Source organism: Mesoplodon bidens (genome assembly GCF_964165515.1).
Source record: "Mesoplodon bidens genome assembly, chromosome: 10".
Classification (NCBI taxonomy): domain Eukaryota; kingdom Metazoa; phylum Chordata; class Mammalia; order Artiodactyla; family Ziphiidae; genus Mesoplodon; species Mesoplodon bidens.
Genome location: NC_138172.1, coordinates 61,548,859 through 61,563,353, shown reverse-complemented (window position 1 = coordinate 61,563,353; position 14,495 = coordinate 61,548,859). Strand labels below are relative to the sequence as shown.

General features: G+C 37.1%; 1 protein-coding gene across 2 annotated transcripts in view; it reads left to right on the top strand.

Annotated features, from left to right (window-relative positions):
- LOC308623376 (BEN domain-containing protein 6-like) overlaps positions 1–14,495 on the top strand; it is a 137,290-nt gene that overhangs the window by 114,526 nt on the left and 8,269 nt on the right. For both annotated transcript variants that reach the window (XM_081245664.1, XM_081245665.1), the window contains exons 4-6: positions 9,552–9,772; positions 11,287–11,479; positions 12,888–13,024. In XM_081245664.1, the coding sequence (XP_081101790.1) occupies positions 9,552–9,772; positions 11,287–11,479; positions 12,888–13,015 (542 nt within the window). In that variant the 3' untranslated portion in view covers positions 13,016–13,024. The remainder of the gene's footprint in view (positions 1–9,551; positions 9,773–11,286; positions 11,480–12,887; positions 13,025–14,495) is intronic.

Below are 14,495 nucleotides of genomic sequence, written 5' to 3'. Positions count from 1 at the left end.
TCTCTCCCCATCCTTCTCTGTGATCCAGCCACACCGGACCACTTGCTTTCCCTCCAAAGACATCAGACGTGACCTGATGTCAGCATCTCTGTACTGGCTGTTCCTTTGGCCTGGGATATTCTTTCCCCAGATATCCACATAGTTTGCAGCCTACATACTTCAAATCTTCACTGTAAATTCATCTTTGCCCTGACCTCCTCCCTCCATCTAAACTTTCAACCTCTCTCCCCCTGCAACGTTTTTTTATCCCTTCCCATTTCGTTTCCTCTTTGGCACTTAAAAGCCTACATACCCTATTCTGTATTTAATATTGTCTGCCCCTCTGCATGCACACACACTAGAATGTACCCTTAGAAACCAAAGTAAAGTTGGCTATTGGTTAGACTTCAAGCAACAGGAAGAGTCAGGAACTGCCAACTGCCACTGCAGTATTCATGTATGCATTTCTTCTTTCAGTCAATATTTACAAGGTCCTCTATATGTCAGGCACGGCTCTAAGTACCTAGGAAAACCCAGTGAACAAAACAAAGATCGCCACTCTCACAGAGCTCACATTCCAGTGAGGCAAGCAGTCAAAATCATGAAAAATCACAATTAAGTAAAATTAAGTAAATTATACAATATGTTAGCTAGTGATAAATGCTATGGAAAAAATAGGAGAGGTAAAGGAGGATGGGGATTTGAGGGAGAGGGGGTGTTTTACAGTTTAAAATAACATGGTCATAGTAGGTCTCCTTGTGAAGCTACAGTTGGGAACTAGGAAGATGTCAGAAAGTTGAAATTTAACGTATAATCCAAATAAGAAAGGGGTCTGAGAGAAGAGTGCAGAGTGGTTAGTTAACCTTTGCTCAGCAATAGTCCTCTTTGAACTAAGAATCAGAGCTGTTTATCTGTCTATAAAGCCTGCTAACTAAGAAAAATAGCAGAATGTATATGCCATTCTAGACATTCAGAATGACAGACGTGTGTGTGCTCTACGTGCATGTGTTAAACATTTGAAACATATCTTGTGGACCACAACTGACCAGCACAATAAGATATAAAAGGAAAAAAGTGGCACGTCTATTGTACAAAAGGGTATTAAATTATCACTATTTGTAAAGAATGAATGTATACCCAGGGAAAACAATGTCTCAGCCGAAAACTCCACTCTATTAACTAATGAGTAAGGAAGGAAAAATCAAGTAAGTTTTGCCCAGGTTCATTTAAATATAGTAGAATGCTGTCAAAGTTTCAGAAATAGCCAAAGTAAAACCAGTGAATCACTGAAGTAGTAATTAGTAAAAGTTTATTGTGTGCACATCAAAAAGATACCACCCAAAGCAAAAAGGCTTGTCTAAGCCATAACAGTGTGAAATTTCAGAACACCAGGAAGGGAAAATCTAGAAGCTTTCAGAGAGAAGGAGCATGTTACCCGCTAAGAAGTGGGAGTCAGATGACATTGGACTTTTCACCAGCAACACTGGAAGCTCTAAGATAATTGAGCAATGCATTTAAAATTCTAAAGGGAAATGATTTAAACCTAGACTTCTATACCCAGTGAAACCATCAACCAAGTGTGAGGGCAGAATAATAATATTTTCATACCTATGAAGTCTCAATGTACTTCCTGTGCTTTCTTTTTCAAAAGCTAACGGAGGGTGTGCTCCTTCAAAATGAGAGAGTGAATCTAGAAAGTCAATCAGAAAACAGGTAGTCCAGTACAGGACGTAGCCACAGAATAATAGTGAGGGGACACTCCAGGGTGACAGGTCCACAGTAGCCTGGAAGCAGCTGGTCTAGAGGTGGACAGGTACAGGGGTTACAGGAGAGAGATCACTGAGAAAAACATGAAATTGATAGATGACATGATGTCATCTACCAAACATACTGCAAGGAGGTTTTACACCTCTGGTAGGAAGTTTTGAGATGTTTAAGTCAGAGAAACAGTTAAATAATAATAATAAGCAAGCTTTTAAAAATGAGATCATTTTAACTCTAGGAAAAAAGTCATGTTTTAAAGGAAAGGAATTGAGAATTACATCACTATAATAATGTAAGCACAGTATTTATTGAACTAGCAGTTGTGTTACAACTATCCTGGGATGATGGAGAGAAGAAGAGTGTGTATGTGTTTGCATATGTGGGTACCACGTGTGTGTGTTTCTATGTGGCTGGGGGAGGAGTTGAAAGAGGGCTGCCTTGTCATGTTACATAGTTGAAAGTCAATAAGTAATTATATGAATCTGAAAAAATAAAAGAATAGTTGTATATGCTTATTATTATTTAAGACTATGAAGGTAACTACCAGAGAAACAGGTAAGTGGATCAGAAGTTTTCCCTCTAGGAGTAGTAGGTAATCCAGGGTGGTGAGCGGTAGGGCAGAGGGCTGCTATTTTTCATTATAAGCCTTATTGTATTTAAAAAATAATAAATGCCTGGTACATAATAGGTGCCCCAAATCTAATAGCTACCATTTTTTAAAAAAATCAGTAATTTCCTTATAGATCAGAAATTGCTGATTTTATTCCTAAAAAAATAATAAAAAAGAATCTACACATTAATTACAAATAACTATAAAATATCTACTAGTTACCCTAACAAGAAATGTGTAGGATCTATGATGAAAAATTAAAAAGTCAGTGGAGAAGTAGACAAATCTAAATAGAGAGACGTCAAATTCATAGATGAGAAGTTGCCAATTCATCTCAAAATAACTCACAGTTTGACTAGAATCCCAATCAAATGCCCATAATTGTTTTGTTTTGATTTTTATTTTTGTGGTAATTTGACAATAATTATATTAAAGTTAACCTGAAAGAATAAATAGGCAAAATCAATTAAGAACATTCTGAAAAAGAATCTGAGGGCATAACTGTCAACATGAAATCATATAAAGTTCTGATAATTAAAAGCAACTTACTAGGATAAGAGCCAGCAGGTCGATGGAACAGAACACACATCCCTGGATAATACCTCCCGTACAGGGAAGAAATGTCCCGGAGCCACTGTGGCACAGAGGGTTTACAGGGGCCAAGCCACTTGGGTTCAAATCCTGCCTCTGCCACCTACTAGCTGTGTAACTGAGTGTGAGATGAATGGAAATGATAAAAGTACTTCCCTGGGTGACATGTAAAGTCTTCAGAGCAGAACCTGGTAAGGTGACTGCCATACAGTGTCTGCTTATCACTGTAGGATGACCAGTGCAGTCACACTGGGCCCTGCTCCTAGGAAGGCCCCACATACTGGTTAAAAATACTGTCACCGTATTAAAATTCTGAAGAAGCTTTGAACAAGGAGTCCTGCATTTTCCATTTGCAATGGGCCTGACAATTTACATAGCAAGTCCTGCAAGCCATTTAGGACAAGGATGAATTATTCAACAAATGGTGCTGGGAAAACTGATATTCCAATGTGGCGGGGAGGGGCAGGTTTAAGTTAGGTTCTCATTTCACACCATGTGGCGTACTAAAAACATAACTGTACAGTTTAAATTAAAACTCCATGTTCTGAATTTGCATGAGTACTGGTTTCGACACAGGATGAATTTTTATCTTTAAAAATTAATAGTATGTATATTCTAATACTGTTCACCAAAGAGGCCTAGAAACAAGAACCCAATAGCAAAGAGCACTCCCAGCACTTGGGTGTGGCCTTGAAATACCGTTCCCCACTGAAGGGAGCTGGGGTTCCCTGGAGAAACGGCTGATTCCAGAACTTGCACAGGAAATGGACAAGATTTGTCAGGAGCCTCAAACAGGAAATGTAGATGAAAATCTTGTCCTACCAGAAAGCAAGGAGGTCAGCAAAGACCATGTGGACGTGTCAACTGGAAGAGGTTCCCACTGGCTAAAGATCATTATTATTGGAGCATCAATAATAATGATCAGGGCAACTGGTTATCATGTATATTTACATGCATGACTTCATTCAAAAGAGAAAAAACTTAATGGTCATCTGAAAGAACCAACTCATTATTTTGAAAACTGGCAAATACAGACTGAAAAATCAAGCATTTATTCTGCCATTATTATATGAAATGAACCTCAGGGTAGCCAAATAGTTGATGAGAGAAAGTTTCCCTTGGTAGAATTCTAGCTAAATGAAGAATTAGGATATCACCATTTTGCAACCCCTGATGAATCTAGGCAGTGATCATCAGTGACCGCTAATATCGCAACAAAAGGTAACCATGCATTCAATGCCACCTGCTGGAAGTTAAAACACTGATCAAGCCTTTAGATCTAACTACAGGGAAGAATATGTTAAACACCCCCTTAGGGGTGCAATCAGCAAAATCCAGACTGTGGGAAACCCTGCAGGACAAAGGACCCAGTTTCTTCAACTAATAAATTGCAAGGAAAAAACAAGGAGATGAAAAGGAAACCTACAGTTTGTAAAAGAGACAGCAACTAATTGTAATGTATGGACTTTATTTGGATTCTGATTCAAACAAGCTAAAAACAAGAACAAAAACGAGACAATCAGAAATTTGAACACTTGCTAATTTGTTTTTTTTTTAAATGATATTCAAGAACTATTGCTAAGTATTTCTGGCTGTGACAGTGGTGTTATGGTTATATGTATATATATACATATAACCATATATTATATATATATATTTAAATTTCTTACCTTTGGAGATATACATGGAAATATTTACAGATAAAATGAAATGATGCCTGTGATTTGCTTGAAGTAATTTTGGAGGTGGGGAGAAAGTGGGTGGGGATACAGGTGGAACAAGATTGGCCATGAGTTGGAAACTAGGGCATGGGGTACATGGGAGTTTACTATTTTGTGTGTGTGTTTAAATTTTTACATTAAAAGTTAGAAAAAATTATATCCAGGGAGGAAAAAAACTTGTGAAAAGATGTTTAAACTGTATGAAATATATGAGTGAATATTTAACTGATCTGAATGACTTGCTAAGCATAAAGTAAATGAATGAACTAAGGAAATGAACTAAGGAAAAGACTGCTACTTTTTTTTTAACATCTTTATTGGAGTATAATTGCTTTACAATGGTGTGTTAGTTTCCGCTTTATATCAAAGTGAATCAGCTATACATATACATATATCCCCGTATCTCTCCCCTCTTGCATCTCCCTCCCTCCCACCCTCCCTATCCCAACCCTCTAGGTAGTCACAAGGCACCGAGCTGATGTCCCTGTGCTATGCAGCTGCTTCCCACTAGTTATCGGTTTTACATTTGGTAGTGTGTATATGTTCATGCCACTCTCTCACTTTGTCCCAGCTTACCCTTCCCCCTCCCCGTGTCCTCAAGTCCATTCTCTAGTAGGTCTGTGTCTTTTTTCCCATCCTGCCCCTAGGTTCTTCATGATCAGTTTTTTTTTTTAGATTTCATATATATGTGTTAGCATACGGTATTTGTTTTTCTCTTTCTGACTAACTTCACTCTGTATGACAGACTTTAGGTCCATCCATCTCACTACAAATAACTCAATTTTGTTTCTTTTTATGGCTGAGTAATATTCCATTGTATATATGTGCCACATCTTCTTTATCCATTCATCTGTCGATGGACACTTAGGTTGCTTCCATAAGACTGCTACTTTTAATTAAGTAAAAACTAAAAATATGTGTGTGCTTTTTAAAAATTTTTATTTTATTTATTTATTTTATACAGCAGGTTGTTATTAGTTATCTATTTTGTACATGTGTACATTTAAAACATACTAAAATTAAAATACTCTAAGAAAAATAATTGCAACTTATGACAAATTAGAGGTTAAAGTGCTTAAGATATAAGGGAATTAATAATAATAGCTAATACATTGTGTTTATAATGCACTAGGCATTCCTATAAGCACTTTACCAAAACCATCTAAGCTATCATAAAATAAAAAAAGTACTAACATTCTTTGGTCTAATAGGTATCTCATAGAATAAGTTCAAATAATCAATAAACAAATAAATATGTATTCAACTTCACAATAATCAAATAATTGCAATAATTTAAATAATTGTACTAAAATTTTAACCTATCAAAATAGTGAATATTTTTGTTAATTATGAACACCTCTTGTTGATGGTGCAGTGATGTGGCTGACTTCTTACCTTGCTAGTGGGCATTCAAGTTGGAAGACCCTTTTTGGAGAGCCATTCAGTGACATTAACTGAGTCTTGGAAACATTTATACCTCTGAGCCTATTGTTTCGCTTTCAGGAATTTATAGTATTGACACGATAAGAGATAAATATAAAGATGTGTGTGGTAGGTGGTTCATAAGAGTTTTGTCCGTAATCAAGAAAAGTTGGAAGCAACCTAAATTCCAAAAAGAAAAAAAGAAGCATTTGAATAAATTAGAGGACATCAATACCTTGAGATATTAGGGAATCCTTAAAGTCGTGTGTTCAAGTGGAAAATAACCGATCAGCAGGTGAATGGATACTTTAATTGTGGAGCATCCATGTAATTAAATATCAGTCAGCAACAAAAAAGAATATATATATATATATATATATATATATCTGAATCACTTTGCTATACACCTGAAACATTGTAAATCAACTATACTTCAATAAAAAATAAAAATAATATTCATCCTCCTGAAAAAAGAATGACTAACTGACACAACAACATGAATGAATCTCAAAACATTATGCAGAAAAACAAAAAAAAAAAAGTCAGACCAAAACACGGAGAATATACTGTTTGTATCCATTTACATGGAATTCTAGAACAGTTAAAACGTGTCTCTGACTAAAGAAGTCACATTAATGGTTGCCCCTGAGGTGAGTCCAGGGATTGATTTGGAAGGAACATGAGGCAAATTTCTGGGTGGGCAGAAATGTTCTATATCTCGAACATATTAGTGTGAGCTAATTGGGTATATCCTTTTGTCAAACTCATCCCCCTCTACCTACTTAAATTCTGCTCAGACTTCACATAAGATCTTGACTTTGATTCTAAGCAAATTAGACCTCAAAAGATCATATTTTCCAAGATTTAATAAAATAGGTAAAATATTCAGTTTATGGCCTTAATTGGAAAAAAGAACCATGATACAATGCTATGCATATAGCATTGTCCTAATTATGTAAAAGAAAATATAGATAGAGATATACAAAGATAGAAATGGCAAGAAGGATATATTCCAATGAACATGTATAACTTTCATTATTAGAAAAAACAGTGAATATTCTCTAAACCCCACTTTAATGCAGAATTCCCTTTTTCTCTTTACATTCCAGCTTCAGTTCCTCAAATACAGAACTTGTGTTTCCTATGCTTCTGATGACCTCCTCATTCCCTCTGGCTGTTTAATTCCTGCTCAGCCTTCAGGTTTCAGATCAATCTTGAGCTCCTAAGAGAAGCCCTCTGTGGCCCTTCCCTCTCTAGGCTGTTTGCCTCTTCTCTGTGACCTTAACAACTGTGATTTTTCATTTCTTTGCATGCACCTTGAGTTAGCCAAACCACAAGGTTAAGGGCACAGTCCTCTAGACTGCCAAGTCTTCTAAGACTTCTGATACTGACTGCAAGTTTAGGGGCTTTCCAAAACCACCCTCAGGTCCAGTAATTTGCCAGAGAAATTTAATTCACCAAAACCTATTTTATTCATGTTTACATTTATCACAGGGAAAGAATACAAATTAGAACCAGGCAAAGTTGGAAGAGACACATAGGGCAGAGTCTGGTTAGTTTCCAAGTGAGGAACTTCTGTCCTCAGGATACATTACCTACTAGTCTTTATATGTTACAACAAAATGCACAGAGGATTGTCCACCCAGGAAGCTCTCTGAGCTGGGGTGTCCAAAGTTTTTACTGAGGGTTCATTACATGAGCATGATTGATTCACTGATTGATTGCCCACATGGTCTTTCTGGCTTTCTGGCTATGGCCAGCTTCTACCCTAAGATTATTGGGTGTGACTGTCCCCACCCTGAGAAACTCCTTAGCATAAACATAAATCAGGTGTGTTCTAAGGGGCTCACCATGAATAACAAAGACACTCCTGCTATCGCTCGGGAAATTCAAGGGTTGAGAGGTTACTTCCCAGGAACTGGGGGGGGGTGGGTGGCGGTTAGGGCAGGTGGCCAGACCTTCTTTGAGCGGGCCAAATTCTTACACACAGCATGGGTAGGTAAACAATACTCTCTACCCCCTCCCAGTTCCAAGAGTCTAGGATCACATCTGGTTTTGCTCCCAGTCTCATCCCTGGCACCTAACAGAGTGGTGGGCAAATGTTGAGAGTTGGCATGACATAGAAGTTTATAGCATGGAATTGGCAGAGTCCGAATTTGAATGTTGGCTCTTCTTTTCACTGAGTTGACCCTGATGGGTTATTTAACCTCTTGTTGCCTAACTGTCCTCATCTGTAAATTGCGGGTAATGATAATACCTATCTCAGAGAGTTGCAATGAGGAGTAAACAAGTGAACATCAGTAAAGTTCCCAGAATAGTGCCTGGCACAGAGTAGAAGCTAGATAAATGTCTAATATTATTAAGTGCTCAATAAATAATTGCTGATTGAACAACTGTCTGGCACATGAGAGGTGCTTAGCAAATATTAATTGAAAAAAATATAAAATAAGGTTTTCTTCTTTAGCAGATGTTTACATTTTTCTATTAACATAGTACTAAATGTATTGATTTGGACATGTCATCAATATGTCTGATTTTCAGGTCTCCAATCAGCAATTATTCCAAAGATTATATAGCTCAATAATATGCTTAGAAAAGTACAAAAAAGTTTCAGACTCTTTTCGCCTCTCCAGCAGGCATTACTCCCAACCATAGAGTGAGGAGTTGAATTAGACAGGGTTCAAGGTGTCTTCCAACTCCAACAAAATGTTATTTGTCCTTAGGAAACAAACTAGATATAACAAGAGAAGACCATTTAACATGGAGGCATGAAAGCTTTGAATGTGTAAGTTTCCATTTAAAAAAAGGAACAAAGAGAACATTCAGTTGATTACCAAAATCCATCTTTAATATGTGAACACATAGATTTGAACTGTGGCCATGAATTTTTACTAATTTGATGGCCTTTGACTCCCTGGGAAATCACGCACTAAGGCCATAGAAAATTTATTTCAATCTGTGAGAAACAGTTTATTTTATCTTGTCACTTAAACTGGCCTGATGGAAGGTGATAAAATCAGTAATGTCTCCTTAAACACCTTCAAATAATATCATTAGCAATTAGAAAAAGAATCAAGTCTTAAAAACATTATGTTAGGGCTTCCCTGGTGGCGCAGTGGTTGAGAGTCCGCCTGCCGATGCAGGGGACATGGGTTCGTGCCCCGGTCCGGGAAGATCCCACATGCTGCAGAGTGGCTGGGCCCGTGAGCCATGGCTGCTGAGCCTAAGCATCTGGAGCCTGTGCTCCACAACGGGAGAGGCCGCAACAGTGAGAGGCCCGCGTACAGCAAAAAAAAAAAAGTAAATATGTTCCAACCATTCTTCTTACCATGTTTATTTTCCAAAGATAGCAAGTGTTAACAGTTTGTTCTACATACTTCTATGCATATACACATCATAGAAAATATGTATCTATGCTGCTATGACAAGTATTTGTAAAGTACTACTTTTTCTTGCCATTTTAGTTTTACCACAGGCCGTCACCCAGTTTGAAGAATTGGTTGGTATGGCGGAGGCCCTGCTCAAGGGTGGAGGAACCCTGTCCACGTCTGCGTCCACCCTCTGGAGAGCAACAAATAACTCCTCACCAGATTCATTTGCCTCCACATGTAGTAATTCTAATTCTAATTCCAGTTCACCAATTTCCTTGAAAGCTGAGGAAGAGCATCACGCGGATGAGAAACAGGTCAGCTGGAAGACCATCCCATCTTTCTCTGGGATACAGTCACATACAATATTAAAATTACTGTACAACATAATCACTGCCTTATCAGATCACTTTATGTAACTTTAGGTCAATCATAATATTCTGACTACATAAAACAGTGTTTTTGCAATAAATCTAATATTTGTGAAATGAATATCCAGTTCAGAAAATTAAAGTCAAATGGTGGACAGTGATGAAGTTATTAAACTAGGAAATTCTTAAACCAGTGACAGAAGGACAACTATGCATTAAAGGTTATAAAACTGTATCATTGAGACAAGGTGAATTTTAGGCTGTACATGCTGGCAGAACACAATTCTTCTACTTTCCCGACTTCTCTTAATCAAGAAATAGAAGCTAAAAATACAAGTTTTGTTAGAATTGGCCTGGGAAATTATGCTTTCAAGAGCAATAATTAAATGCTCACTATCTAACATTCAGAATATTTGAATCTTAGTGTACCGGTTTCCTTTGCTGTGTAACAGATTCCCACAAACTTAGTGATTTATAATAATACAAACTTACCACCTCAGAGTTCTGCAGGTCAGAAATGCGGTAAAATCAAGGTGTTGGCAGGTACTCTCCTTTTTTGGAGGCTCTGGAGAAGAATCTGTTTCCTGTCCATGGGGGTTGTTGTAGAACTCAGTTTCTTATGGTTCTAGAGCCGAGTTCCCTGTTTTCCGTTTTCTTGTCGACTATAAACTGAAGGCCATTCCCACTTCTAGATGCAGCCCCCTTCCCTGGTTCATAGTCCACTTCCATCATCTTCAAAGCCAGTCGGGGCAGGCAAAGCCCTCTCACTCTTCTATTCTCTCCTCCTTCCTCTGTGTCTTCTTTCTGCTTCCCTCTTCTGCAGTTAAGGGCTCATGTGAGTGCTCAATAAATGTTAGCCATTTTCATTATTATTATTAACATTTATGGTGTGCTTACTATGTACCAGATACTGTGTGTATATATTTATAAAGTTATATGTGTATGTAAATATACATATTCGTACCTGCAGTAAAGTACACAAATTTTAAGTGTTAAAAAAAAAAAAAAGGCTCACATGATTGGACTGGACCCACCTGGATAACTCAGCATACTCTCCCCATCTCAAGGTACTTTAATGACACGTATAAAGTTGATTTTCCCATATAAGGTAACATATTCAAAGGTTACAGGGATAACAATGTGAATATTGTCAGTGGGCCATTATTATGCTACCACACTTAGTAGGAAATGTTAAGTATGGATTAATCCTTAAAGCACCAAATCCAGATTACACGACAAGAATTTGTATACACTCTAGAACAAATACCTCATAAATGTTGGGAATTATCTCAAAGTTAACATCTAACTCTAACCCCTGAAATGTACAATATATATTAAAAGTATCATACATCACCTAAAGACTTGGTTTTGTTTTCTGGTCTGTATTCATTGAGTAATATATTTCTTCAGATATTCCTTTCCTTTTTCAGTTACTTCAATTATTATTTTTAATTTTTTAGTTCAAGATTGAAAAATGGCAGGTTGCCCGTTGCAACAAGAGCAAGCCTCAGAAGTTTATTAATGATTTAATGCAAGTGCTCTACACAAATGAATACATGGCCACACACAGCCTGACGGGGGCAAAATCCTCTACTTCAAGGGACAAGGCAGTGAAACCAGCTATGAATCAGAATGAAGTTCAAGAAATCATAGGTGATAATGTGTTTGTATTATATTGGCACATGAATCTGAAATTATTTTACCATTCAACTTTAAGTTGTTCTTTCATTATCTTTTCTTTTCTTCAAGTTTATTTTTCTATGAGAGAAAAATCTGAGGATAGCCTAAACCTCTTATGATATATGGGGAATTTTGTAGAAAAACTTTACATTAAAAAGGGTTATTAAGGGCTTCCCTGGTGGCGCAGTGGTTGAGAGTCCGCCTGCTGATGCAGGGGACATGGGTTCGTGTCCCGGTCCGGGAAGATCCCACATGCCGTGGAGCGGCTGGGCCCGTGAGCCATGGCCACTGAGCCTGTGCGTCTGGAGCCTGTGCTCCGCAATGCGAGAGGCCACAGCAGTGAGAGGCCCGTGTACCGCAAAAAAAAAAAAAAAAATGGTTATTAAAATAAAAATGAATTTTATATTACTGAAAAGTTTGGATTCATAAAATTCATAGCTTTAGAAAAGTAAATTTTCAAAATCCTTTCCAACAAAATTTTAGTAACAGTTTATGTTTTATTTTCTTTTTCTTCTCTTGGTTAGAAATATCCCTTATCTTTTATTCAGAAAAAAACAGAGGTTAATTTAACCATCCTACTTATGGTTTTTAAGTTAATCTCCTTAAATATGATAATTTAGGTTAGCAAGGTTAGCAAGGAATTTTTTTGCAAATATCCAACAAATTTAAGGACTCACTGAATCACAGCTCTCTATATTTTAATAGTGCATCATTTCTTAGTTGGAAAAGAGTCAGAATCTGCTTGTTTCAACTGATGTTGGGAATGGGTAAAAATAAATTCCCAGCATTTTGGATCAAGGGCACTTAGCATTCAGAGCAAGCAGCAAGGTTAAAGCTGAATGGTACCATAGGAAGACGTATATGTATGCTCTCAGTTTATGATATAGACTTTTGTTATCTCTTGCTTTGCTTTGAAAACTCTGCCTACAGATTCATCTATTTAAATATCTCATGGGTGTTGGGCTGCTTTTTCAAAATAGAGACAAAATTATAATGTGAATTGCTTGGTGTTTTATTTCAGTTCATACCTTAAGATGCAAAGGCCTGATAAAGTGGTTTTTTAAAATTAATTAATTTATTTTTATTCAGGTATAGTTGATGTATAGTATTACATAAGTTACAGGTGTACAATATAGTATTTCACAATGTTTAATGTTTATGTTCCATTTATACTTATAAAATATTGGCTATATTGCCAGTTGTACAATATATCCTTATAACTTATTTTATACATAGTAGTTTGTACCTCTTACCCCCACTACCCAATATCGCCCCTCCCCCATCCCTCTCCCCACTGGCAGCCACTGGTTTGTTCTCTGCATCTGTGAGTCTACATCCTTCTGACAAAGTGTTTTTCTGTGTTTTGTTGTTGTTTTTACAGGAATCACAAAACAATTATTTCCCAACACAGATGATGTTTCAATTAGGAGAATGATAGGGCAAAAGCTAAACAATTGTACCAAGAAGCCAAATTTGAGCAAAAATCTGAACTCTCAGGATATTAAGTAGATCCTTTTGGTAAGTCTTGTAAATCTTCACAATCCTTTCAATGTAGCAAGAAGACACAATACTTGTATCTATGGAATAGCATTTCCCAAACACTCTACTAGAGGAGACTAGAGGCCTGTGAGATGATAATGAGTATTCCTGGGGGTGAAGGTAGGGACAGGGATGGGGATTTAAACTTGGGAAATGCTGAGTCAGTTACACGGATTCTCCTTTCCTAGAGCCTCTCAAATATTTGGATGCCCTTTAAATATGCCCAAGTGCACCAGAAATCTCTAAGAAGGGCATATAGTGTATAGTGTTTTCCAAATGTGTTTCACTATGTAACTTTTCTTTTTCTTCACACAACACATGTTATCTTGTGGGTAAGGGTAGAAAGCAGCCAAAGGAGGGACACGTGGCAATTTAGGAAGTGCTTCTCTAGAATAAGGGAGATACAGACCTTTAGGAGGTCTCTGAGGTACATCAGTGCACTCTACCATCCCCATCCTGCTTCTCAATGTCTTTAAATCTTTAAGTCAGTTGTTATAGTTTGTATTTGTTTGATAAGGATTTTTACCAATATGTTTGTATTAAAATACTAAAAGGAAGAAATATTTGTTTTCAGCGAGTTCTAAAGGAAATACACTTTATGGTCAGGCCCTGCCCTAGGCAAGCCTGTGATGAGGAACTTTGTGTTTGCTTTAGCAACTCAAAGTCCTGGCCATTCCACCTGTCCTCACCCTTCCTCTCCATTATTTTGATGGAAAATATATGACAAATATGCATTGTTGTGCTCTTAATATTTTAATTGATAAACAGACATATATGATAAACACATGAGGGCAGGTTTTCCTTCCATTTTCTTTACTTCTATCTTTGATTTCCATTTTGCCTGCTCTTCGCCTGAGACCATGTCACTTGTCTTTTTCTTCTGACCATGTTTTAAATGGGATGTGGACGCACCCCACCCCCCACCCACTGTTTTAACTACTGCCCCATCCTCCTGGAGGGTCCCTTAGTATGTTACTATTCAATTAAGGCTACCTCTGCTGATGGTCAATAATAGTCTCTCTTCCTTAAAAGAACAAAACAAAATAACCAAAAACCTACTTATAACAGCTGCAGCGAAATTCTTTCTCTTGGTTCATACATACTGGTAGACTGACCTGAAGATTTATAAAAGATAAACATATTTGTATCCTTTTTCTCCCCAAGGGATTAAAAATGTCAGTACATGGTGAATTGCACAACTTCCCAGTTAAGAGATAATTGCTTAAGTGAGCCCTTAGAACTTCTCGTTTTGTTTTGTTTTTTTAATTGAAGTATAGTTGATTGACAATGTTGTGTTAATTTCTACTATACAGCAAAGTGATTTAATTATACATATATAAAAATTCTTTTTCATATTCTTTTCCATTATGGCTTATCACAGTATATTGAATATATAGAACTTCTCGTTTTGATGTTAGGCTATCCAGTTGTCCTGGTGTATCACGGCCAA